Source organism: Carex rostrata, chromosome 17 (assembly GCF_964058835.1).
Source record: "Carex rostrata chromosome 17, lpCarRost1.2, whole genome shotgun sequence".
NCBI classification, from domain to species: domain Eukaryota; kingdom Viridiplantae; phylum Streptophyta; class Magnoliopsida; order Poales; family Cyperaceae; genus Carex; species Carex rostrata.
Genome location: NC_135934.1, coordinates 8,765,916 through 8,789,720, shown reverse-complemented (window position 1 = coordinate 8,789,720; position 23,805 = coordinate 8,765,916). Strand labels below are relative to the sequence as shown.

The 23,805-nt window shown below is 37.0% G+C and overlaps 3 protein-coding genes across 9 annotated transcripts; 1 reads left to right on the top strand and 2 right to left on the bottom strand.

Annotated features, from left to right (window-relative positions):
* Positions 1 to 231: 231 nt before the first annotated feature.
* Positions 232 to 6,665, top strand: LOC144568364 (protein neprosin-like). 2 transcript variants are annotated; one of them, XM_078318686.1, is made up of 5 exons: positions 232 to 765; positions 873 to 1,091; positions 4,528 to 4,701; positions 5,793 to 5,846; positions 6,005 to 6,665. In XM_078318686.1, the coding sequence occupies exons 1-5, from the start codon at positions 292 to 294 to the stop codon at positions 6,527 to 6,529; spliced, it is 1,446 nt and encodes a 481-aa protein (XP_078174812.1). In that variant the 5' UTR covers positions 232 to 291; the 3' UTR covers positions 6,530 to 6,665. The 2 variants fall into 2 exon arrangements, with proteins under 2 accessions (XP_078174812.1, XP_078174813.1); XM_078318687.1 differs by lacking the exon at positions 4,528 to 4,701.
* Positions 6,666 to 8,130: 1,465 nt separating this feature from the next.
* On the bottom strand, positions 8,131 to 14,948 carry LOC144568365 (choline/ethanolaminephosphotransferase 1-like). Of its 6 annotated transcripts, none has more exons than XM_078318689.1 (19): positions 14,761 to 14,902; positions 14,220 to 14,365; positions 13,806 to 13,815; positions 13,643 to 13,693; positions 13,423 to 13,500; positions 13,017 to 13,092; positions 12,880 to 12,902; positions 12,181 to 12,281; positions 11,857 to 11,951; positions 11,452 to 11,520; positions 9,943 to 10,012; positions 9,724 to 9,787; positions 9,529 to 9,569; positions 9,334 to 9,418; positions 9,015 to 9,077; positions 8,866 to 8,924; positions 8,721 to 8,773; positions 8,503 to 8,575; positions 8,131 to 8,411 (listed from the first exon to the last, which is right to left on the bottom strand). In XM_078318689.1, the coding sequence occupies exons 2-19, from the start codon at positions 14,354 to 14,356 to the stop codon at positions 8,390 to 8,392; spliced, it is 1,170 nt and encodes a 389-aa protein (XP_078174815.1). In that variant the 5' UTR covers positions 14,357 to 14,365; positions 14,761 to 14,902; the 3' UTR covers positions 8,131 to 8,389. The 6 variants fall into 6 exon arrangements, with proteins under 6 accessions (XP_078174815.1, XP_078174814.1, XP_078174816.1 ...); XM_078318688.1 differs by having other exon boundaries at positions 14,220 to 14,361; positions 14,761 to 14,901; XM_078318690.1 differs by having other exon boundaries at positions 14,220 to 14,356; positions 14,761 to 14,895.
* A 3,958-nt stretch (positions 14,949 to 18,906) lies between these two features.
* On the bottom strand, positions 18,907 to 23,766 carry LOC144568362 (uncharacterized). The gene is made up of 4 exons (XM_078318684.1): positions 21,450 to 23,766; positions 20,854 to 21,253; positions 19,968 to 20,420; positions 18,907 to 19,726 (listed from the first exon to the last, which is right to left on the bottom strand). The coding sequence occupies exons 1-4, from the start codon at positions 23,457 to 23,459 to the stop codon at positions 19,329 to 19,331; spliced, it is 3,261 nt and encodes a 1,086-aa protein (XP_078174810.1). The 5' UTR covers positions 23,460 to 23,766; the 3' UTR covers positions 18,907 to 19,328.
* Between the last annotated feature and the right edge of the window lie 39 nt (positions 23,767 to 23,805).

Below are 23,805 nucleotides of genomic sequence, written 5' to 3'. Positions count from 1 at the left end.
CCTCTTCAAAATAAACAAAGGAGATGGAACTAACTATGATTCTATGAAAGGGAAGGGAACTTTGGGAAGAGAGAGAGACAGGAACCAGCCAACCAGGCAGGAAGAGGCCAAATATAACCAAATTAATGTGCCCAGAGCAGATACAGACGAGACGACACTCAGTCACACACCTCTTCCTCTTTTTCTTTTTCTCTCTCTCTCTCTCTTTCTCTTTCTCTTTCTTTCATACAAAACAAAACTAAATCAAATCAAAATACTCGATCCTTCCTATATTAATTAATTCTATCTCTTATGGCTTCTAGCTGCCACTGCTTCCCCAAACCATTACCATTGCCACCTTCACATTTCCATTTCCATTTGCATCTACACCCAATCATTACTTTCTATTCCTCTCTTGTTTTTTCCCTCTTTTTATTCCATCAGCTTGATGCTGTCAATGCCTCCACACCTAACATTACCACCTCTACTGCTAATGCTACCAGTGAATTTAAGAGGATCAGGTTTCACCTGAGGAGGCTCAACAAGCCTTACTTGAAGACCATCAAGGCATTTATATATATTTTACATAAACTAATGCATTTTTTTTTAAATTTGGTTTCTCCTTTCGCATTCCCCCCTTTTATATTTACATTATTGAATATTGATATCGACATGCATTATTATGAACTAATTGCACAGAGTCCTGATGGTGACACCATAGACTGTGTACCTTCTCATCTACAACCAGCGTTTGATCACCCCATGTTGAAGGGTCAAAAACCCTTGGTGCGTACGCCCATTTTTTAATTTTAATTTCTTTCTTACTAATACTAGGCTTGGACATTATTGATTTTTATAATATTATATTGTTGTCAAAATTTTGCAAATGAAAGGAGGAGCCGGAGAGACCGAAAGGACACAACACAAGTAGAGAGAGTGAGATTTGGTACAATTATATGTTCCAAGAGTGGAGGAAATCCGGTGAGGAGTGCCCGCAAGGGACCATCCCGATCCGAAGAACCCGCAAAGAGGATGTCATCAGAGCCGATTCCATCGCCAGGTTTGGTAGGAAACCCGTCGTCCGCCGTGCCTCTACAACCACTGGTCATGAGGTACATAGTAATTTATTCTTCTGCATATTCAACTAATTTAGATGCATTTTCATCTAAGATGAATAAACTTACATGCTTTTTTTATTTTTTATTTTCAGACAATTAACAATAAATATTTTTGTTGTTTAGTCCTTAATAAACCAGAATAATTAATTAGTCTGTTGAAGCATCTTTTACAAGTAGGCCCATTCATTATACATATGTATGTTGACTTCATCTTTGTATTTTTAGCAATAATGTAATTAATTATTAATATCCAATGGAACCTTATTAGTTTATTTTTTAATTTTTCCCTTTTTTGTCCCTTCCTTTTAAAAAAAAATTACTTCCGGTATATTAGGATTAGTCAGTCGGTTAGATTGTTTGTATCCACAAAAAAGAAAAGAAAAGAAATAGATTGTTGGCATGGTGCAAGAAAAAAAACAAAATGCAAGAAGTTTCGGAATTTTGGCTGCTTGCAAGTATACTAGTTTACGTAGGAATCTATGCGTGAAGAGACAAAAGCAATACCATACCATATTACCATACAGTTATATTTAACTTGATCTTCTCGATGAATCGTTTTCCAAAGCAAGTTGTTTAATGATAACATAAATAAATAAGATAAAACCACCGAATTCAGTAAGCCTCGTTGCAAGGAGCCAAGGAGGCAAGGACCAAGATCTAGACTGCAATTAATGGAGTATTTATATAGTGCTTTTTTCTATAATTTTGTTACAATATTTTCGTCGTAATAGTATTTCAGTTTTCATATGTATAAAACTTAAATATTTAATATGACAAATAATAAAGTAGATTTACAATAGTCAATATTACATTTAGTGTTCATTACTTTTTAAAATGCATATATATCTTATTATTATACGCATGTATTTAGGACAGGGACTGATTCACATGTATCCAATAAGATAAATTTACCTCTATTAATTTTCAAAATTATCGTATTTATACATTATTTTTTATATAATAAGAAATAATAATATTATGATACTGTAAAATTAATCTTCATATTTCGTATGAAACTTTTACATGATTGAAAATCTAATTCCGTCCCAGATTTAAAATGAACTATGAATGCCTGATAAAATATTGTAAAATATTGTAATTAAATGCATCTATTGAGATATACTATTTTTTTTGTACTTATCAAAAATACATATTATATAGTCATCGAGGTTGGCTAAGTTCATAGTGGTCTAACTAAGATTTTGATATACTACTAGTCTACCAGTTCGTTTTGATGATTTCAAAATTGAAAAAGTTATCTTAACAAGTTCAAAATTGAAAAGGTCGCTTGGAGATAAAATTTTATATATTTTTTTCGGTGAAATTTTTACTTTTTTTTTGTAAAATTTTGAAAATCACTATTTTCATAATTTTTATTTTATTTTATAATTTTAATTATTATTAAAACAATGACTTTCAAAGTTTAGTAAATTTAAAAAATGTATATATAAAGTTTGATATTCAAGTACATTTTAATATAGACAACGTATTAAACACTTCAGATCAATTATTTAAACTTTGAAATTGCAAAAATGAATACAAAGACAAATTAGCAGTACTAAAATCGTAGTCATATCACTATGAGCATAGCCAACCTCATAATCACGCACGCATTTAGTTGGAACAGCTAAATGAATATGAATATCAAATTACAGACGTTTTGCTTCGTTAAAAAAAAAAAAAATTTGTGGTTTTTGTGTAATACTGGCTTGGTTCATTGCTGGTTTATACCAGTATTTTTGTAATTGCTCCTTTCTCCAGTACGTGGTTTGGAGAAAAAGACATAAGACATTATAGTTTCTAGTGAAATCGCGGGCAAATACCTACTTGTCAAAAAAAACACGTATATAGCAATAGGAAGGCGAAAATATGAGGCAAGAAAATGGGCGATGCAAAGCAATCCTTGGTGGTATCTTAACACGTAGCAGGTAAAAGACACAGAAATCAAGGCAAGGTTTCATTTTAAAAGTAATATTAAATAATAGAGCAGCAGCAGCAGCAGCAGGAGGACACCTTTTCAAAAGTAACGAGACGATCTGCCGGGTACAATTTTTCCCAGACTCAGCCAGCTTACTACATATATATAATACAATAATAATAAACAAGAGTCAGACTCAGTCTACATGCAGACCGACAGACAAGTAGAGGTTGAGGTTGTTAGCTGGCTAAATTAATATCTACCAAATTAATGAAAGTAATGAATTAATTAACGATGACAGATTAGATAGATATACTTAGATTCATTATATTGGAAGGAAAATAATAGATAAATAAACTGAATTAATGATATTACACAGAAATGGATCGGATATTATTCGATTTTGTCCGGATCTGTTTCCAGAAAATTACTTAAATTGTTCGATCTGTATTTGTATCTATTTGTATCCGTATTTGTATCCGAAAACTATAACAGATGAGGATACGGTAAGAATTTTAACTATGCTTATATGACACTATACAACCCTAACCACAACAAATATACTCTATCCCCATATTTGGTTGTGGCGTAAAGGGTGAAATAAGGGGTTTAGTTCTCGTTATTTCACCAAACGAGCATTAATAATTATTGAGCCAGACTAATATGGCATAAGTCGATCTTTAGGCCGGCCTAACTCAAATTATTATAATAATATATTATTAGTATATAATTGGTATATTATTATTAATAATTATTATTAGTATATAATTATATGATTAATATCTTATATTGTTAATATATTAAATAATTACTAAAATAATATTATGTAATTAGTATTTTTTTAATAATTATTATAATATATTATAGTTATTATTAATATATTAGTCCTCCACTAACTCTAACCAACTTGGTTTTCAAAAGTTTAGTTCTTCATCAATTCTAACCAAATAAGGAATACTTTATGCCATGATCTAACTTTAGATCTCAACCAAACATGTATAATTTAAACCGACCTAAGTTGAAAAAATTAATTTAGACCTTCTTAACTTTAGTCCACAACCAAACACCACCTATTTTCTTAAATTGATTTATTAAATTGCATATACATACCAATGATTTATTAAAATGTATATACATATATATTATGATGAACAATATAACACTATAACATGATTAGTGACTAATGTTTTGATAATATGTTATATATTTTGTAACCAACAAACTTATTATGAAAAATACTAAATCTAATTTATGAATAAAAAAAGTATATTTAGATATACTATAATGTACATTAGTAATTTATTTTTAATTATCCAAAGTATACTATATCCGTATTTGTATCCGTATCTGTATCCGAGACTATTCATATTCATTTCTGTATATGAAAAATTATAACAAAAATTATAACGGATAAGAATACAGTTTGACCACTATCCGATCTGTATCGGACCGTTTACACCCTATCTACAACTCGTAACTAATATTACAGTGCTCGTTAATTACTATGTACAGCATGCAGTGGGGTATGCGACGGGGCCCCACAAGTACTACGGGGCGAAGGGAAGTTTGAGCGTGTGGGCCCCAGAGGTGGCCACGTCAGCAGAGTTCAGCTTGTCACAGATGTGGCTCCTCTCCGGTTCCTTCGCCTCCGGCAACGATCTCAACACCATCGAGGCCGGCTGGCAGGTATATATATACATTTATTCATTTTATTTTGATATTTTCAGTTATACATAGTTAAGAGGTTTGAGAATGAAAATGAACAAATTTAATTTACTGATCTCAATTCTGAAGTCAATTATATATGCGACAGCTTGGTCCGGTCCCCTCAGACTGAAACATATGCATGCTGCTGCGATGCAGCCTTGCTTTGCTTTCTGACATATATATATTTTCTCTTTTTATAAAATATCCTTTCAGCGTTCATTCATTTCACCTTACATTCAAAACCCATTCATTTGTCATCTCTCTTCTATTTCCCTTGTTTGACATTAATTTTGTTGTTTTTGTGAAGACCGTCTTAATTATGTCTGTCCTTTTCTTTGCTCAATGTATTCTCTAGTCACTCCACCTCTTTTATATATTCTCAGATGCACAACATATAATATGTTGCCATTTTTTAGTTCTTTTATCCAGAACTTATCAAAAACATAAAAATAAGGTGTGGTCTCTTACTCTCTTTATTTTATAAATGTTTCATCGCTTTTTCAATTATCCCTCTTCCATTTAGTAATATGTCTTCCACCATACTACTATAGCTACCATCTGTAATTCTTCCAGTTCACTTTTCAAACTATTTAGATAAAATCACTAGACAATTATTTATTTTAAAAATCTTACAGAAATAATACTTAAATTTAAATTCAACATTATAGGAATCATATATATTATCCACATATTTCACCGTACATCAAGTAATATGGATTTTCGATTGTATAATTTAATGATCCTTGATGCATCATTAAACTATACTTCAGTTATATAAAATTTGATTGTTACCTTATTTATATGCCCAACAAAATACCTATAAATTAACTCTCTCTTTTTTCCGATTAATTATATATATTATTAAGATTGTCAAAATAATCTTGATACGTCCAATACGTCTATAGTCCTATATATAGGCGACATATTGTGCAAGAGGAGATACAAATTAAGTTTACGTTGTAATTTGTAAATATGTGAATATATATTTGATGGATAACAATATTGCTGATTGATTGGTTATTTTGACATGAATTAATATATTTTTGGTTGATACTGCATATAATAAATAGGTAAGCCCGCAGCTGTTTGGGGATGACCGACCAAGATTCTTCACATACTGGACTGTACGTATGACCATATTATATATATATATATATATATATGCCCCTCACTCTCTCTCTACTTCTTTTAATTGTTACACTGACTGACTCCATTCATATATACGCGATCGAGCATTTACGTACTGATCATATTTAATTTGTGCATCCATGCATGTACGTAGAATGATGCGTACCAGTCAACGGGTTGCTACAATCTCTACTGTGCTGGATTCGTTCAGACCAACAACAAGATTGTCATCGGCGCTGCCATTGATCCGACTTCCGTCTACAACGGCAAACAGTATGATATAACCATCCTCATCTGGAAGGATCCAAAGCACGGCCACTGGTGGCTCGAGCTCGGATCAGGGGTCTTAGTTGGGTACTGGCCCTCTGTTCTTTTCACCCACTTGGCAGCTCCTGCTACCATGGTGCAATTTGGAGGCGAAGTCGTCAACACGCGACCGAATGGGGGCCACTCGTGGACCCAGATGGGCAGCGGCCGCTTCCCAGGCGAAGGTCCAAACAGGGCTGCCTATTTCCGCAACCTCCAGGTCGTTGACTGGGACAACAATCTGATCCCGCTGTCCGCTCCAAGACTCGTGGCTGATCATCCGAATTGTTACGACATTAGAGGTGGCTGCAACCGTGAATGGGGAAACTACTTTTACTATGGCGGGCCAGGAAGAAATGCAAGGTGCAGATAGTTAATTAGTAATTAGCTACTATACTAATCCTAGTATTAGCGGACGGTTTCAGCAATGTTTCCGTTTTAGTTTTGCTGCCTCTGATTTTTTTAAAAAATTAATTAACAGTTCGCTTAATTAGTATCTCATACGTATATATCTATTGATGTGTATGTCGGTTCAAAATATTTTCGCTAGAAATTCGCGTCTCACTCTTACGAATAAATGAGTGCATCATTAAATATTTTTTTCTTTAATTAACCTTTTGATAGCCGTTTATTTCTTGTATGAATTGGATCCAGAAAATTAACATATTTATGTCGGATTTTATATGAAAATTGGCTAAGTTCACAGTGGATCAGGATGACCAAAACTTATATTTTAAAGTACAAATAGTCGATTGAAATACTCAACGTATTCTTCATATTAAAATGTACTCAATATGTTCTCTATATATATAAAGAGAGAGGGAGAGATTGGTTAATATCAAACCATTTGTTCCAGAGCCATAGTGCAACAAATTGGTTTTTCATTTTTTAAAGTCCAAATAGTTGATCCAAACCGTTAAATGTGATATCTATATTAAAATATATTTTTTGACCAAATTTTATATTTTTTTGAAATTTTTTACTATTAAGTCAGTTTTAGAATTGTTGAATTTAATAAACAAAGAAATTTTTCAATGATTGCGATTTTTAAAACTATCTCAATAAATAGTAAAAAAATTCAAAAAATATATAAAATTGTCTCCAAGTACATTTTAATATAGATTGAATATTGAATGATTTTAATTGATTATTTAAAATTTAAAATTGTAAAACTGAAGTGTTTGTTTCACTAATCTCTCTGTATATATATTGGAGGAACATGTTCCATAGTCCATAGGTGATCAGCTAAGTGTGAGAAAATCAAACAAAAAGAACTGATACCTACATTTGCGAGAAGAGGGGGAATGTATAACCAACGTAGTTGAACTGTGCAGACCGTAGGCATTTGCAGGGGAAAATAATGCATGTATAATGTATAGTCATATTTCTATATTTTTGTCTTTATCTTGAAAGTTTGAACATTAAATCCGAACTAATCAACATTAATTTTTTTTTTACTATTTTTTACATAAATACAAAATCAATGTTTCAGATGGTCTAGAATCTTCCGAAAACAATTATTTTGTACCTATTTAAAAAATATTAGAAGTTTTCAAAAAAATATATATTTTGATTTCGAAGTACATTTTAATACGAAAATCATGTTGAGCAATTTGATTTAACAGTTCCGACTCTGAAAACGGAGTTAAATATGTAAAGCATTATTGGAGCACAAAAGTGCATTTTAACCTAACACTTTCTTATACCAGTACAATACTGTACGCCCAAATAAAGTAGAGCGAAATTGGGTCGTATACAAATTCACAAGGCCTTTTACCTTCCTAGTACAAATTCATCAAATCAATTATTAGAACAGCTCTGCAGATATTTTTCCTATTAATATATCTTTTAGTGGGACTTCCCACTAAACCTAAAAAAAAAAAAAATTATTAGAACCGCAAACGAAAACAACTTTCATATCAATTCTAAATAGGAAAATGATTTTAGTGCAAATGTAAATGCTTAAATCGATCATAGGGTACTCACTGTTCAAATATCTCGAAAACATTTTATTTGATACTAAATGCCGTTCCGACCAGAATCAGGAGCGGTACAATATCTGTTGGTTCCCCTGACCTCAAAGCATAAAGGAAATAATGCAAAAAGACATATTTTCACTGGCTGCGGTTGCAAAGAAAGTGCAACAACCAATGGCCCAAAAATATGTGATAACTTTCTACTGTAACCTTGCCCAACCAATTATTTCTGCTAGAGAAATAACCAATCAGCCAAATTATGCCTCCTTCCTGGTTATCCTGTTATATACAGAAAACGAAAATCAAATTAAAGGAATACTATTCTTCAAGTAAATAGTCTGAATCACTAAACAAAAGAAATATTGGTAACCTGAAGCAGTAGATTCCAAGAGCATTTTTAATTTCGTGGATAACTGATGTTGCAAAATATAGGTACAGACCAACTGTATTCAAAGAATAACACAATCATATATTTCTGAACTTAAATCAAGTAAAAGTGTTATTAAAGCAAGCCATTGATACATGATTAGGCATATGCATTAAAATGATATATTTTTTTTCCTGGTAGTGCTAAGGTGGCAGCTTTACCTGTGTAAGCACAAAATAAAAGAAGAACAAGAGGTTCGTCTACTAGAGGCACACTGCATACAAAAGAAGCACGAAAGAAACTGTGAGCTTTACAGTAAGAGGAAATAACTGCCGCACAGTAAAAGGACATGAAAAAAGACCATACCCCTCATTCAGTTTTGCAGTGAGTGCATTGGCAATAGCAAAGGGGAGGAACACAAGAGACTGATAAAAGATATAGATTTAGTTACACGTATTGCAAATCAAGCACAAATAAGAAAATTGCACAATAAGAGTTTAGAAGAGAGAGACTACCATGCACATTCCAGTTTTTAAACCTTTGTGCTCATCACATAGGTGAGCTAGTATCATTCTCCCCTGTCAAAAATTAAGAACAATCGTCATGCTTATAATAATAATTACGGTATAACTGTGTCTGTACAACTTGAATTTAATGTCACAAATATGGTATTATGCATTTGCAAATCAGCTCATTGATTCTAAGGGCCACTAAGATGTCAGCTAGAAACTAGGTATTCTAAATACAGCTTTAATTGTTAAAAAAAACCACTAGAAATTACTAAAGTCAATCTTATAAAAAATGAAAGCGATAATAAAAGGTAAGGTATCTCACTACTAGAAATCCAAAAGCAAAACCAGTTCCAACAACTAGGAGATGAGGATAGTTCTTCGTTATGTCAGAAGGGGACAAATATGCCCTGCCCATTAACAATTATATTTTTTTTCAGCAATAAAATAAACAGATGCACCAATAAGTTCAACTATACAAATGGAAGTGAAATATAGTCATGTGATATAAGCCACAAACCAGATACCAACTCCAGCCAAAAGTGCATTAAAAGGAAGGAGCTGTTAAAGGGAAAAAAGAATTAGATTATCAAACAAGTGAAATTATATTTTTTGTAAAGTTTCGGCCAATGGTATAATAGAAGGCCGAATCTTGGGTCTAACACTATTTTTAGATATAAACTGAATTTAATAAAGTAATCATATACAAACTAACCATTGCCAATGCTGACAGCATGGTCCCTTTCTTTGCATCCACTACTTTTTGTATATTACCAATACTGCATGAAAGAAAAGAACAACACAAACCCTGGTAATTGTTACAACACCATCAACACTGGGATCAGAAAACATACATCGCAAGGGTATTTGTAAAGAATTAAAACCCAACAACTACAAATAGCAGGAGTATTACTCTTGCAAGAAAGAAGCTTACTTGGATGCAATAGTCGGGATTACAGCAAACAGGATCATCAAAATTATCACAACACCAAATACTGGGATTTCTGGTACAAAATATTTGATAATGTCAGGCTGTGAACACCAAAAACAGCGTGTAACTTATTATTGTTTTCTACGATCTTATCAAGTGATTCTTGTCCTATACTAGCAAAATGTACCCACAAGGCGAAAACTAACACGAGTACTTACTGGACCTTGGTGCTAAAAAAACAAATTTAATTTTGTCCGGGATACAATTAATTCTGGGTATTTCTCAGACCACTAAATTCTTTGTCACATTGTTCCTCCTCATTTCTCTCAACCCCAACATAGTCAACCAGCCAAAAGAAGAAGAGAGAAAATCCAACTTATTTTGAGTCAATGATAATAAGAAGAGAAATTGTCCAAAAGGTAACCAAGAGGTAGAACACATACATTTAGAATATTGTTTGAACATTAGAAATAGATGATGGAACTAACAAAATAGGTGTTTTCAAAGAATTTAAGTAGTGAATGATTTTTGCATTAAAGAAACCCTTCAATACCATCCAAACAGTATAAAATATCAAACAGGTGCAATATTTTATTTTTCTTGTTCGGTTTGAAATTCTCAATCCCTAATCAAAGACTTCTCAACTACAGATGACATTCTTTTGTTCTCTTTTTGCTATCCTCTTTGCATTTCTTTCCAAGGTTTTGCCAATTGCCAACCAAAATATAAATGATGAAGGCATAAAAATTGGAAACAGTTTTTTTTTGCATGCGCAACCAAATTTTTTACCAAATTCACAAGCACTCCTTGTTCCCCTAATTACCACCCAACAACTTCCTATCGCTAATATTTCTACTAGCTTAGTGTGATGACCTAGGATGCTTCATATAATCAAGTTTATCCCTCAAACTCTTGCTAGAATTTTTGTCCTGAAGCGCTAATTAAACTAAATTTGAGCACAAAAGATGCTGGGTTTCCAATATAGCTGAAATTATCATCCATGGGTTTGTCGTCAATTAAACTATCTTGCGCAATATAGTAAAATTTTGATCAAATTAACCTGGCTTAGAATTAGTCCCATGAAAATATGCAATTTGGTTTTCGTCATAGTTGAGTGTTTTAATTAGGAAAAAAAATGTATTATTTAACTCTGTAACTATGACAACAGATTGACCACCCAAGTGGTCCTCTGTTCCATGTAACAGGCTAAGGCCATCCTAAAATAAGTATGTTTGATCCCAAATTTGGCATTTTCTTTTGTAGTTGAGCTAACTTGGCTGAAATGATTTATTTGGTGCATGAGGTAGTGAAAAGGTAAATAAATCAAACTTTTTCAACCACTGAATTAGGTGATATTTGCATATTATCCCCAATGGTGGGTACCAATTACAGCTCCAAGGAAAATCCAGTGCTTTGTGCAAATGCGGTAAATTACTGGTGTAATTAGCAATAATTGAAAGAAAAACACTACACGCACATTATCATATTTAATGATTGTAACTAGTAGAATACCTGGTACAAAAGGTATCCAGCTTAAAAAGGGTATTGATTTCCTGAAATCTTGGACCCACCATTCAGCACCTAAGCAAGACAAGGTAATTATCAAACCCGTATTGGATGATAATTCAAATTAGCAAACATCATACATGTCACAGACAAAGCAAAATAAAAAGACAAAACATACCGCACAAAGTTTGTTTGTGCTATCAACTCGCTTCTGATGGTTCTAATCAAACCTAATAATTGACTATTTACTATGTCCACTCGACCAAAAACCTCACACAAATTTAGGGAACCCAAACTAAATAAGACGATAAAAAAGAACATCATTTGTCTGGTACAATAAGCGTATACCAGTAGTGGACAGGTACTTTACCTAACTAAACAGCACAAGAGAAACTCATTGATTTATAGTACCTGTGAGAAATGTAAAGAAATGGCAGAGATATATCAGCATCAGGCCTTCAGTTGGTCCATTGATTATTGGTAGGATAAGCGTGTTTACGAAGAAACTGGATATATGTAATATCAAAGCATGCGTCAATAGCAAGAAAAAAGTACAAAAAACGTAGAAAGATTGACTCATGAATAGTCAGAAATTATGAAGTTTGAATGACACTATTATGATACAGATAATCGGTGAAATTTTTTTTAGTACCATAACTAGTAGAAAGTTGAAACTCAAAGAGCAAACAAAATAATAAGTTGTAAAAAGTAAATAATAATAAAGGAAACACTTACTATTCCCATGTAGCCAAATAAAACGGGATGGCAGAAATAACCCATAAGATAAATGTGTATCTTCCACACATGATTGTGCTCCCAAATGCCAATGCTTCAAACTAAAATTAGTAACTTCATAGTTTAGGTTAAGAAACTGCAGGAATGCAATAACCAAAGATTTAATCGCATATAATCCCTTGCAAATTTTGAATTGCTTGAATTAAGTCACTTAACTACCCCTCCCCCAGTCCCCAGCCCACCCCACCACTGAACTTTAAAAAAATGCAATCAACAACCCTTTTGGTAGAAGGTTCACGTCTCATAAGATAAATATTCCTGTGGCCTGGCACATCTTAATTGATTTGAGACAGGAGAACCTCATTTTGCGCAAAATTTATTCATAATTTATCATTCCTCACTTCATTGCAATTAGCTTTCATTTAGGACATTCAAATTCAATATTATGTATAACAAGCCATATTTTCTATATCGTGCAAATTTAATTAATTGTACTGTTCTAAAACATATAGTCAGTTGAAATAACGAACCCATGGTGTTTCACGGCAATTATAAACTATATTTATTTAAAGTCAAAAAGGAATTAAATACAAGTTGTAGTTTTTCCATTTCTTTTTGGTTGCTTTGGGGTGGGGCAGGAAACTACTTTACAATTAAGCCCCAAAATAAAATAAGAATTGAGAAAGGATAAGGACGTACAGCGCACCCAAGGGCATCGCATCCTGGCCAGAGTAGAAGGTTTGGAAGGTTAGCAATCATATTCTACATAAAAGCTCGCTAAAAAAGCTGTGTGTGTGTGTGTGTATGAGGGGGTGGTTGGGAGGGTAAAAAAGTACCATGGTCGAAAAGTTCTCCCAGGGGACTAGATGAGTTAGTGCGCCTCGCTTGCTTACCATCAACAGCATCAAATGTCTGTCATATATTATATTTACAAAAAGGAAAAATATACAAAATCAACATAAACAGTCCAATTGCAAAGAAGGAATGGTTAGCAGGCTCTTAACAGTACTTAACTTCAACCTGAAGGTACACAGCACACCTCTTGACAGGAATTGCTACTTGCAGGTCTTAAACTTAAAGAACAGACAAATATAAAGTACTCTGGCTATTGAAACTAAGCCAAAAAAATAAAATAAAAAATAAAGAAGAAAAAACTGAAAAAAGAAAAGAAAAAAGGGAAAATAAATGGGCATTTATTAATAGCTTCACACAGCAATTGAAAGAATGACCTTTAAAACAAACCTGATATAAGAAGAGAAGCAAACCATGAGCAAGGTGGACCCACCTTGGTGGTGCTGTATCCAACCGTGGTGAATATATCTGTGTGCATATTATTGCTACAGCATTAAATTATATTTATTATAAAACTGAAGATACTATATTGCAGCATTTTCAAAATCTGCAAGTTAAAGGAGGTCAAATCTACAAAGTTGAAAGTAAAAATGAAATAATAGCTACTTACATAACCTAAAAGTGCCGATATTAGTAGAAATGTGAATCCTGTCAGGGTAATCTGGAAAAATAGTAGCAATCAATGCAGAATTGAATTCATTAAAAAAAAATTATAACTGAATGCAAGAAAGTTGAGGAATGAAATTGACAAGGTGCCCTGTTCAAGTTCTTACCACATTTGGCCTGGAAGAATTCCGACATATATGCCACCATAAAAATACAGAAAATACATATTAGTCCATTGGAGTACACTATTAAAGAGCATAACACTACAGTATCAGAAACCACAGACAACTTCAAAACATGAAAACTGTGCACATGTCAGTGTCACCTATTATGGTAGTCAACTTTTAACACCATAGGATCGAGTGATATCAGTATAAACTGGGATGGCAATTTGAACGTCATTGTTCATTTATTCTGCTTGTGGAATACAACAACCAAGCCTTTAGTCCCAAACAAGTTGGGGAATACAATTTTCAAAATTGATGTTTACAGGAAACAAGGCCAATTAGAAGAAACTATCAATAAGGTAAAAAATATTCAAATAAACCCAATAAAAAATGAAAAGAGAAATAATGTCGTACGGCATCCAAAGAGGGAAAAGGGTGACACATCGGGTCCAGAAGGGTTGCAAGATATACTTGGCCACGAGCGAGTTATCAACACCACTGTACTTGTGCTTGTGCAGAGCTGCCACACCATGGTGACTGATGTATCCCATCTATCCTATCTATCATCACATAGAAAAGATCAGTAATCAGATCAGAGGATGGTAGAATTTGGTTTCAAATTCTTTTCTTTTCTTTTATATTTTATTCTGAGCAATCACAGTCAGGATTACTTGAAGTCAACTAATCTGAAGACCCAGGAACGGAGGAGAGTAGGGGGTGGGCAGCTGGGGCCCAGGCTCTATCTATTTATCTGTTCTTTGTGTTTTGTTTAGTACCCACCTTACCTTAAAAGTAGAACCTTGTACAAGAACAAGCAATAGTCCATTAATTGTTGCAACTATGGTTTGGAGAATCTATGGGCAGCCAATGATCCGATTATTGGGCGGCTTTCCAAACCGACTGGTGCCGTTTTGGGAGTTAAAAACAAAAGGCCGTTGGATCGGAAGAGACTCACCGTTTGCGTGACGTCGATGCTTCCTTGTAGTGTGTGTTGTGGCTGATTGTATTTACCTTCCTTGAAAAAAGAGATTTGAGGGTAGCGTGAACCACTGATCGATGATTGGTCTCGATCGATCTCCTGCCTAATAGTATGTACTTAAGCCAGAGCTAGAGCACAAGAGGAAAAATGAGAAAGATCAGTCCAAGTGGACAGCTTCAAGAGAACGCAGAGATGGCGATTTGTTTGAAACTTAAATCACATGGACATGTTTTTGGGGGAGAGAGACGAATATAGAGAACTTGGGCTGGGTTCTTTGTTCTTCTTAATTATATGTGGGGCCCACTCAAAAGTCCGAATAATAGTATCATCTCATCACAAATTTTTGTAATGGAAAGATGGTCCCCGGCCCATTTTGCCGTTTTTTTTTTCATACCACCCTCAAAAATCAGAATTAAATTAATACCATTCGAAAAATCGAAATTCAGATTCCGCCACGTTCGCACCGTGGATCTGCGAACGGGTTGACCCGTCCGCAGATCCACGGTGCGAACGGGTCGGTGCGCAGATCCACAGTACGAACGGGTCACTCGAGCGGGTCATGATGCAAGCGGGTCAAAGTGAGCGTGTCAGTGCACAGATCCACGGGTCGGTGCGCAGATCCATGGTGCGAACGGGTCACGCGAGCGGGTTAGTCCGCAGATCCATTTCGCGAACGGGTTGGCGATCCGTCCGCAGATTCACAGTGCGAACGTGGCAGAATCTGAAATCTGATTATTCGGGTGGTATTCATTTAATTCTGATTTTTGAGGGTGGTAGGAAAAAAAAACGGCCCATTTTGGCCTGTTAGAAACTCCTATTGAAAGGTCCAACAAGCATGCGTAAAAGCACAATAGGACAAATTATGATAACTTCTGTAATAAACTAATAACGCATATTGTGATTATTATTATTTTTTTGGGTGAAAATATGATATAAGAAAGTGTAATACAAAAGCGTGGTAGCACAGCCTTAATACAGTCTGTTCCTGGGCAAAAACGTAAGCAGTTCCTGTCCAAAACAGGGACAGTTCCGGGCCAAAACAAAAGAGCTGAGAAGCAGTACCTTCGGCCAATGCCGGAACAGAAGGTTCCTGGCAGAAACGGCATACGCAGGAAAAACAGCATTTCGGGAAAGTCAGGAACAGACAGTTCATAATATGATTATTGTGAACTGTGAAGGATGAAAGAGACGGATATGCTGAAAACTTTGATTATACAGATGATCACGTTAATTTTATTATATCAATGTCGGAAGTTTCTTCATATCAAGACTATTTACGGAACCATGCAAAAATTTGTTATAGATTAACCAATCAACAACTTCAAGCAGACATTTATGGTGGCACAAGAGACACCCCGCCTCACCCATCCCCTCTCCCAGGCCTCACTATGCAGCGCCTATTACGGGAGGCATGGCTTATTGGCTTAATTACCAACAACCAGGTCCTGCAACAATATGGCCTCTGTCCTATCCAAGCCTTGACACCCTTTCAAACTGACGCTGCTGCAAAAGAGCCGTCCCTAAACCCTAAACCCTAAATCCTAATATTGACGTGATGATAAATTACATATTAATCAATCAGTTTGGAACTCTTAATTAACCACGCTAGCAATATGTTCCTCTGTAATTTATTATAACATTACCATGCGTCAAGGCCGAATAGGTGTAAAAAACTATACATCTGTAATTACCAGCAGATCAATTACACAAGCACATGATTGTACAGAAGTGAGAAGTCCCTCAACAATATACCATACAATATAATTCAAGCTCATTTTTACTGTTTATTACTTCTTGCCCTTTAACTTGCCTCTGGTTGAGGGGTAACTGAAATTACTCTCACGCCTAATTTCTTTTTGTTGGTTTATTCAAAGGATCAAGATGAGCTTGTCTACTATTTATTTATATGTTGCAAAAAATCCTGTCAGTAAATAATTTTTATAAAGTGTATGAAGATGTTTTGATTGGAAGTCAAAATTTTAATATGCACAACTTAAAGAACTGTCAGAAACTTCAAAAGATTATATACTTATTCACAAAAGACCTCAGCATTAAGTTTCGTTATAAATCTATTGAAAAGATTATTTTTTATTTTTTTTGAAAATCTTCGCAGAAGCTACAAAGTTGTGAGGGAGAATTGAACTCTCGACCTTTGGGTACAACAACTCTATGACTTATTCCTAGCCAATTGCGCTACCTCCCCTTTCTTGAAAATATTATTTTTTTATAAGTTAACAGCTGCATCCTAATAAAAAAATCTCCTGTTCTAGATTCAAATGCAAGTAGAGAAATGCATGTAAAACTTCGATTTACATTCTGCAACAAAAGAAGACATAAAGAATAGAACAAAAATGCAATTGAGCCCTTGTAACTTCAAACTATCTTTTGCAAAACATAATGATTTTTATGAAATTATGGCATTATTTTGATATCTAAGGTTTATTAAGCATGGGTCAAATAAAAGAAAGAGAAAGGACTGAAATCAAACAACAGTATACATTTGAAAAATAGTGAGCACTCAAAACAGGAGATCAAATGACTAATCCGGTACCAGCCCAATATCAGTAATTTGGAAATTCAGGTCACGCACTTATACCATACTGGTACAAGTGATACCATCATAATACCATACACTGTACCAAACAACCCTCAACTCTGCATTTAGCATTTGATTTAACCAAAAATTGCACAATTTTACCCTCAATTTTGCCAACAGACATAACTACATAAACTCAATCATCACCCCCACTTGGCCCCACCCCCTCCCTCAAAAAAAAAATAATAAGAAGAAAATAAAATAAGAAAAACAGAAGTCTATGGTCAAATATTAGTCAGACTGGTATAAAATCAGTTACACCAACCCTCAAGTCAATTCAACTACAGGAGAACTGCATTCACACCCCTCAATTGCATACAAAACCATACCATACTGGTACATCAGAAAGGATAACAACATGCTTCCAGTTGGCAAAACAACTTACTTCATCCAGTAGAAAGGAGAAACAAAAAGAGAGATACAATCATTAATGTGCAAAACAACTTGCTTCATCTAATGAAGCATCCAACACTCATACAAGTTTGCACCGAATTTAATTTTCTCATTAGTAAACATAGCAATACGAAAATCATTTTCCAATAGAGAGACTTTCTTCCCCTCAGCCAAACAGACTTTCTTCTCCTCAAATGCCAGTACCCTCAAATTGTGAAATAAAATTTATAGATTTGCATCATGAACTTCTATTAGAAAATATTCTGCCTCTGTACCTACATGTATATTCGCATGCCCCTGATAGTTTCTCTGTATTGACAAAGGGAAGGACGCTCAATTTATCAAAACCTAGACAACCAACAGAATCTCACTGCAACTGCTTTATGCATGATGCAAAGGGAAGGACGCTCAATTTCAATAAAGTCTTTTGCTTTCATTTTTCTTTTCCATATTTATCCTCTATCATGATTATCCAGCCTTGTATCTACACATCCAAAAATCACCATTATATTACGTTTTCCCCACATCAATTGCGCTCGCTCGAGAGATATGATTAGCGTCTGCTAAATTAGAACACGCCTCCAGTCTTGCCTTTTCCAACAAGCATATCTTCTCTTGGCCTCGTTAATTTTTGAGGCAAGATAATGACTTCCCTCCTGCATCGGGGTGGTTCACTATCATAACTTTTCTATGTGCTTCTTTTATCTTCTCTAGTGCCACATGTTCTCTGCTCCAATGCAAGATACTTTGTATGTTTAGATGAGTCACAAAATAAAAAGGAATAATAACAAATAAATGACTACAGATTAAATATTCTTAATGAGTACTAATTTAGTGTATGTCCATGTCTCTCGTACTCATTACACAATATATACTGGCAGCAGAAGGCTTTTTGCAACTCAGGTTATTGTTGAATTCCGAAGGATTAAAAGCACCCTAATAATACAAGAGTGAGGGTATGGTACTATGCATAGCGCGGATTGGTCCATACTATGGATCAATATATCTTCAATTTAAAAGTTCAAATAGTCGATTTGAACCGTTCAACATGATATCAATACGAAAATGTACTCGCAGACTAAATTTTAAAAAATTTAGAATTTCTTTTACTATATTATTCCTTCCTCTGCAAATTTAAATCGTCATCCCAAGGAAATCTGCTTCAAATAACTGATGCATTTTAAATAATAAGTATGTGCTCCTTTTCTAAGTCTCCCAAACAAATGACATCTAATCCAGTGGTCTGGATTCAATCACATCCCTAATAGACCCCCTTGGCTCTGTACAGCAACAAGCAACAGGTACCCCCCCACCCCGCACCCGGCGCCCCCACGAAATCAAGCACCATCAGGCAGTCCATCATTAATTAATAAATTAATTAGTTCTCGCTTCAGCACCAGCAGTCCAGCACTAACAGAGGTCATGTCAGGTCCCGATGCATTCTCGATTTATCAATTTCCACAATTAATTAATGCATGAAAACTGAAAAGTGTGTTGCTATGTGCATCTCGCTGAATTCGGGTTGGGATTGCTTGCGCGGGCCAGGTCTAGCTAGTTAGCTAGGTTGGGCCCATTTCCGCATCTCGCCACCTATGGAAGACTTTCTTGCCTCCGACCCCGCAATGCTGTCTTCATGTCTGATTCCCCGCAGGAGCGCTGCCGCATCCTTCATCGTGGGCCGGTCATCCGGCCTCGTGCTGGCACAGAGCAAAGCAATGCCTAAGGCCTGGAGCATCTCTTGAACCTGCGTGTCAGGCCGCCCTTGCAGCCGAGGATCTAGCAGTTCCACAGGGTCCCGCTTCTTCTTCAAATTATCACCAACCCATTGCACAATGTTTTGCCCCTCTGCAAATGTTGGGTCTACGGGCCGCTTCCCCGTTAGTAACTCCAACAGTACAACTCCAAAACTGTACACATCGCTCTTTGTGGTGATTTTCATCATACATCCGTACTCTGGACACAACAATTAAAAAAAAACACTTAATAATTATAATCAATCATCAGAGCCACAACAGTCATATACTTGAGGCTTGATAGATAGTAAACTTCTTGCTATATAGTTCATTAATCATATCAGCACACAATGTATATGTAAAAGCAACTGACTAGGAATTTCTTCCATATTTATTTGTAAAAAGTTGCACATATATTGCAGGCCAACTCATTGGAAGTATGAATGTTTTTAGTTACTTACCAGGAGCAATGTAGCCATAGGAACCGGCAAAAGGAGGCGGCGAGGCTGCAGCGCTTCGTTCATCAACTGCACGTGCCAGACCAAAGTCAGCAAGGCACGCTTCGTAACGCTCACCCAACAGCACATTGTCACCCTTGACATCTCGGTGCAGGATGGCCGGCACGCAGTCGTGGTGCAGGTACGCCAACCCGTCCGCTACACCAACTGCTATACCAAGCCTCACCTCCCACTCAACTACACTCGCACCTCCGCTGTTGCCGTGTAAAAGGCTGCCAAGAGTACCGTTCGGTAAATAATCGTAGAACAAAAGTCGGGTGCGGCCATTAGCTGCCCATCCTAGCAGCCGCACAATGTTGCGATGGCGCACACGTGCTAGTGCACCTATCTCGCATGCAAATGCTTCTGCCGATGCCTCATCATACGACCTGAACTTCTTTACGGCGATCATCGTACCTGTTTAAAAATTGAATATCAAAATTTGTTTAAAAATGTTTCTCTACTGGTTCACACAATATCAGAAAAGAAGAAGCCATGACTGTTGGTTTTTTTAACTGCATTTTGCAAACTATTCTGAACTACAATCTTCTGTTACTGTATAGGTACTAAAAAAGGAAAACCTTCTTGAACTAAATTGAATCAAGACACTATGTATATCAAATTTATGATCTTGTCATCAATATTGAAGCGAGTATTTAAAAATGTCTATAACAGAGCTAACTATAAACAGAGTAAAATCACCCTTCCCTGCATTCCTACTTGGAGAATTATTTTTCTTTTCTTTTTGTAATGCTTTGTGTTGGTAATTGAGTTGAGATATATATACTTGTATAAAGGAATTTGAGAAATGGAAAAAAAGAAATTAGCGAAAAGCAAAAAGGAAAATTACCATTAGCAGGGATGTGAGTGCGGTACACGGGGCCAGACCACCCCTGCCCAATTACGTTGGCTACCGTGAGACACCGGGCTACCTCAGAAATCACAATGTCAGGCTTCTTCTGATAGAGTGTCACCTCCCACGGCGGTGCCATGTCTCCATCTCTCTCTTCATCCCCGCACCCGTTGCGCGTTTTAATGGCCGCCTTGTGTCTTCTGTTGATTAAGACGAACATGGTAGCAACGAGCAGCGCCACAGTGGCAGAGAGCAGAACAGCAGTGGCAACATGTGCTGCCCTTAGTGACATCCGGGACCCACTCTGCTCAGCAGAAGCACAACCAGCCACGCAAAGTGCTGGGTTTCCTTCTAGGTCTGCCAGTGGGAGTTTTGAGAAAAAGGGTGTGCTCGGCACCTGTCAAACATATATCTCCCTCTATTTTAGTTTTTGCTTTGCCTTTTTTATTTCTTGATATGATGGGCAATTAAAGAATATTGTATAATTAGCTAGGTAGGGGCGTAGCAACACTATAAGAAATTACATTGTTGGCCAAACCAAAATAGATTGTTATATGATTTTGAGGTTATTAGAATTGTATGTAAATTCATACCGCTCCAGAGAAATTATTGAAGGAGATGTTTAATGCCACAAGGTTTTGAAGAGCGTACAACGGCCGAAGATCTCCAGTGAATTGATTGTGAGATAAGTCAAGTACACCAAGCCGGGACAGCCCCGCAAACTCTGCCGGAATCTCCCCAGAAAAATCATTTGAACTCAAATTAAGCATGATTTCCAAGCCAGGAATGTTGCCGATGCTTGGTGGTACTTTACCAGTGAGCATGTTTCCTCCCAGGTCCAACAGTTGTAGGCGTGTACAGGATCCAATATCTATCGGGACTTCACCAGAAAACTGGTTTCCGTTTAATACCAACTTGGTTAGGGAGGTGAGTAGACCGAGTTCCGATGGGATCGGTCCGGTTAGTAGATTGTTTGACAAATCAAGATATTGAATTGAGGTCAATCCTTGGAAGAGATCTTGTGGTAGGGACCCGGTAAGCGAATTTGCATGCAAGTCGACAAACGTGAGATTCTGACAGTTGCCGATCTCGGGTGGGACCATACCAGTAAGGTGGTTGGACCCAAGATCCAAGAAGCTAAGGTTACGCAACATACCGATCTCCTTCGGTAATGGACCTGCTAAACGGTTACCACTCACACGGAATCTTATCAATGATGAGCAACCGCCAATTTCAGGCGGTATTTCCCCAGATATGTCGTTGTCCAACAGGAGCAATTTAATGAGCCGGGGTAAATGGAACAAGGATTTTGGAATCATGCCAGTCAACCCATTTTCCGAGAGGTCTATTGCCTCCAGATTGGTGCACTGACCGATCTCAGCAGGTATCATACCGGTCAGACGGTTTTTCCAGAGGTATAGAGTTTGTAAATTAACAAGCTTACCGATCTCGGCGGGAATGGTACCGGAGAGGTTGTTGTTGTCTAGTTGGAGATCAGTGAGATTGGTGCAACGCATGATTTCGGGGGGTATCTGTCCGGACAGCTGGTTGACACTAAGCTGGAGCTGTTGGAGAGAAGTGAGGTTGCCGAAGGTAGCAGGGATGCGACCGGTGAGGCCATTCATGGAGAAATCGATGACAGAGAGAGCGGTGCAGCGGGCTAGTTCGGGCGGTATGACACCGACGAGTTGGTTTTGCCAGAGCAAGAGGTTTGTGAGGTCCGAGAGGTCTCCCAGCTGGGGAGGGATGGAGCCAGTCAGCTTGTTCTCATAGATGTAGATGTTGCGAAGGCTGGTGCACTGGCCAAGCTCAGGAGGGATGGGGCCCGTGAGCAGAGCGGTGTAGAGGGCGAGGGTCTGGAGGTTGTGGAGGTCACCGAGGGAGGCGGGGAGGGGGCCGGTAATGCTGGTCTCGGCCAGGCCCAGCATCACAAGACTGCTGCAGTTGCCGATCTCAGGGGGCAATGGGCCGTGCAAATTCTTGTTGCCGCCGGCGCGAAAGACTTCGAGGCTAGCTAGCTGGCCCACGGAGGCGGGGATGGGGCCGGCGATCTGGTTGTCGTAGAGGATGAGTTGACGGAGGGAGGTGAGGTTGCCAAGGGAGTCAGGAATGGGGCCCTCGAAGTGGTTGGAGTTGAGGAGGAGAGTGTTGAGGCGGCTGCCGGGGAGGAAGAGGTTAGGAGGGATAGGGCCGGAGAGTGCATTGGCGCTGAGGTCGAGGTGAGAGAGCAGGGGGAGCTGGTGGGAGAGCTGAGAGGGGATGGGGCCTGAGAGATTGGTGGCAGAGAGGACGAGCTTGGTGAGAGAGGTGGCGAGCAAGGTGAGGTTAGCGGGGACGGTGCCATGGAGGTCAATGTACTGGAGAGTGAGCTCGGTGACTCGGCCGGTAGCGTCGCAGGAAATGCCGGACCATCGGCAGGGAGTGGAGTCAGCAGGGTTCCAGTCAGGAAGTGCGTCGGGGTTGAGCAGTGTGGTTTTCCAAGAGAGCAGGGCCTGGCCTTGGGGGTTGATGGCCGCGGCGGTGGTTAGGTGGGGAATGTGGAGCAATAGAAAGAGAACTGTTAACGTTGCTGTTGCAGTTGGTGTTGAGAAGAAGATTGTCATGTCATCTCATGGGATCAAGCTCAACTCGAAAATAGGAATGGATGTTGCTTGCTGTTAATTGTATGTCTTACCTGTCTTTGTGTACTGTGCAAGTGTAATATATTTATTTAATTGTGCTTAATTATGAGTGGGGTTGAGCCGTTGAGGTGAGTAGTCCCTTTTGCTTGCTTGTGTTGCAAGTGAGGCTGTGAGAGGGAGGAAGGGGGAGTCTGGGAGGGTAAGAGTGACACTATATAAATTAATCTCAATTAAATTAAATTAAACTATACATGAATCATATCATGTCCTCTGGTCTGCGGTGCAGCTCTCATCTATGAATATATCATATATGATATATCTCTATATG

Coding starts and splice junctions, on each gene's coding strand:
- LOC144568365 (XM_078318689.1), bottom strand. CDS start 14,356: ATGGGATACATCAGTCACCATGGTGTGGCAGCTCTGCACAAGCACAAG. Junction 13,093..13,422: donor TGCTTCTCTTCTTATATCAG/GTTTGTTTTAAA, acceptor AATATATGACAG/ACATTTGATGCTGTTGATGG. Junction 9,788..9,942: donor ATCCCGACTATTGCATCCAA/GTAAGCTTCTTT, acceptor TCTTTCATGCAG/TATTGGTAATATACAAAAAG.
- LOC144568362 (XM_078318684.1), bottom strand. CDS start 23,459: ATGACAATCTTCTTCTCAACACCAACTGCAACAGCAACGTTAACAGTT. Junction 20,421..20,853: donor CACTCACATCCCTGCTAATG/GTAATTTTCCTT, acceptor ATTTTTAAACAG/GTACGATGATCGCCGTAAAG. Junction 19,727..19,967: donor CTATGGCTACATTGCTCCTG/GTAAGTAACTAA, acceptor TGTTGTGTCCAG/AGTACGGATGTATGATGAAA.
- LOC144568364 (XM_078318686.1), top strand. CDS start 292: ATGGCTTCTAGCTGCCACTGCTTCCCCAAACCATTACCATTGCCACCT. Junction 1,092..4,527: donor CTACAACCACTGGTCATGAG/GTACATAGTAAT, acceptor TACTATGTACAG/CATGCAGTGGGGTATGCGAC. Junction 4,702..5,792: donor CCATCGAGGCCGGCTGGCAG/GTATATATATAC, acceptor TATAATAAATAG/GTAAGCCCGCAGCTGTTTGG.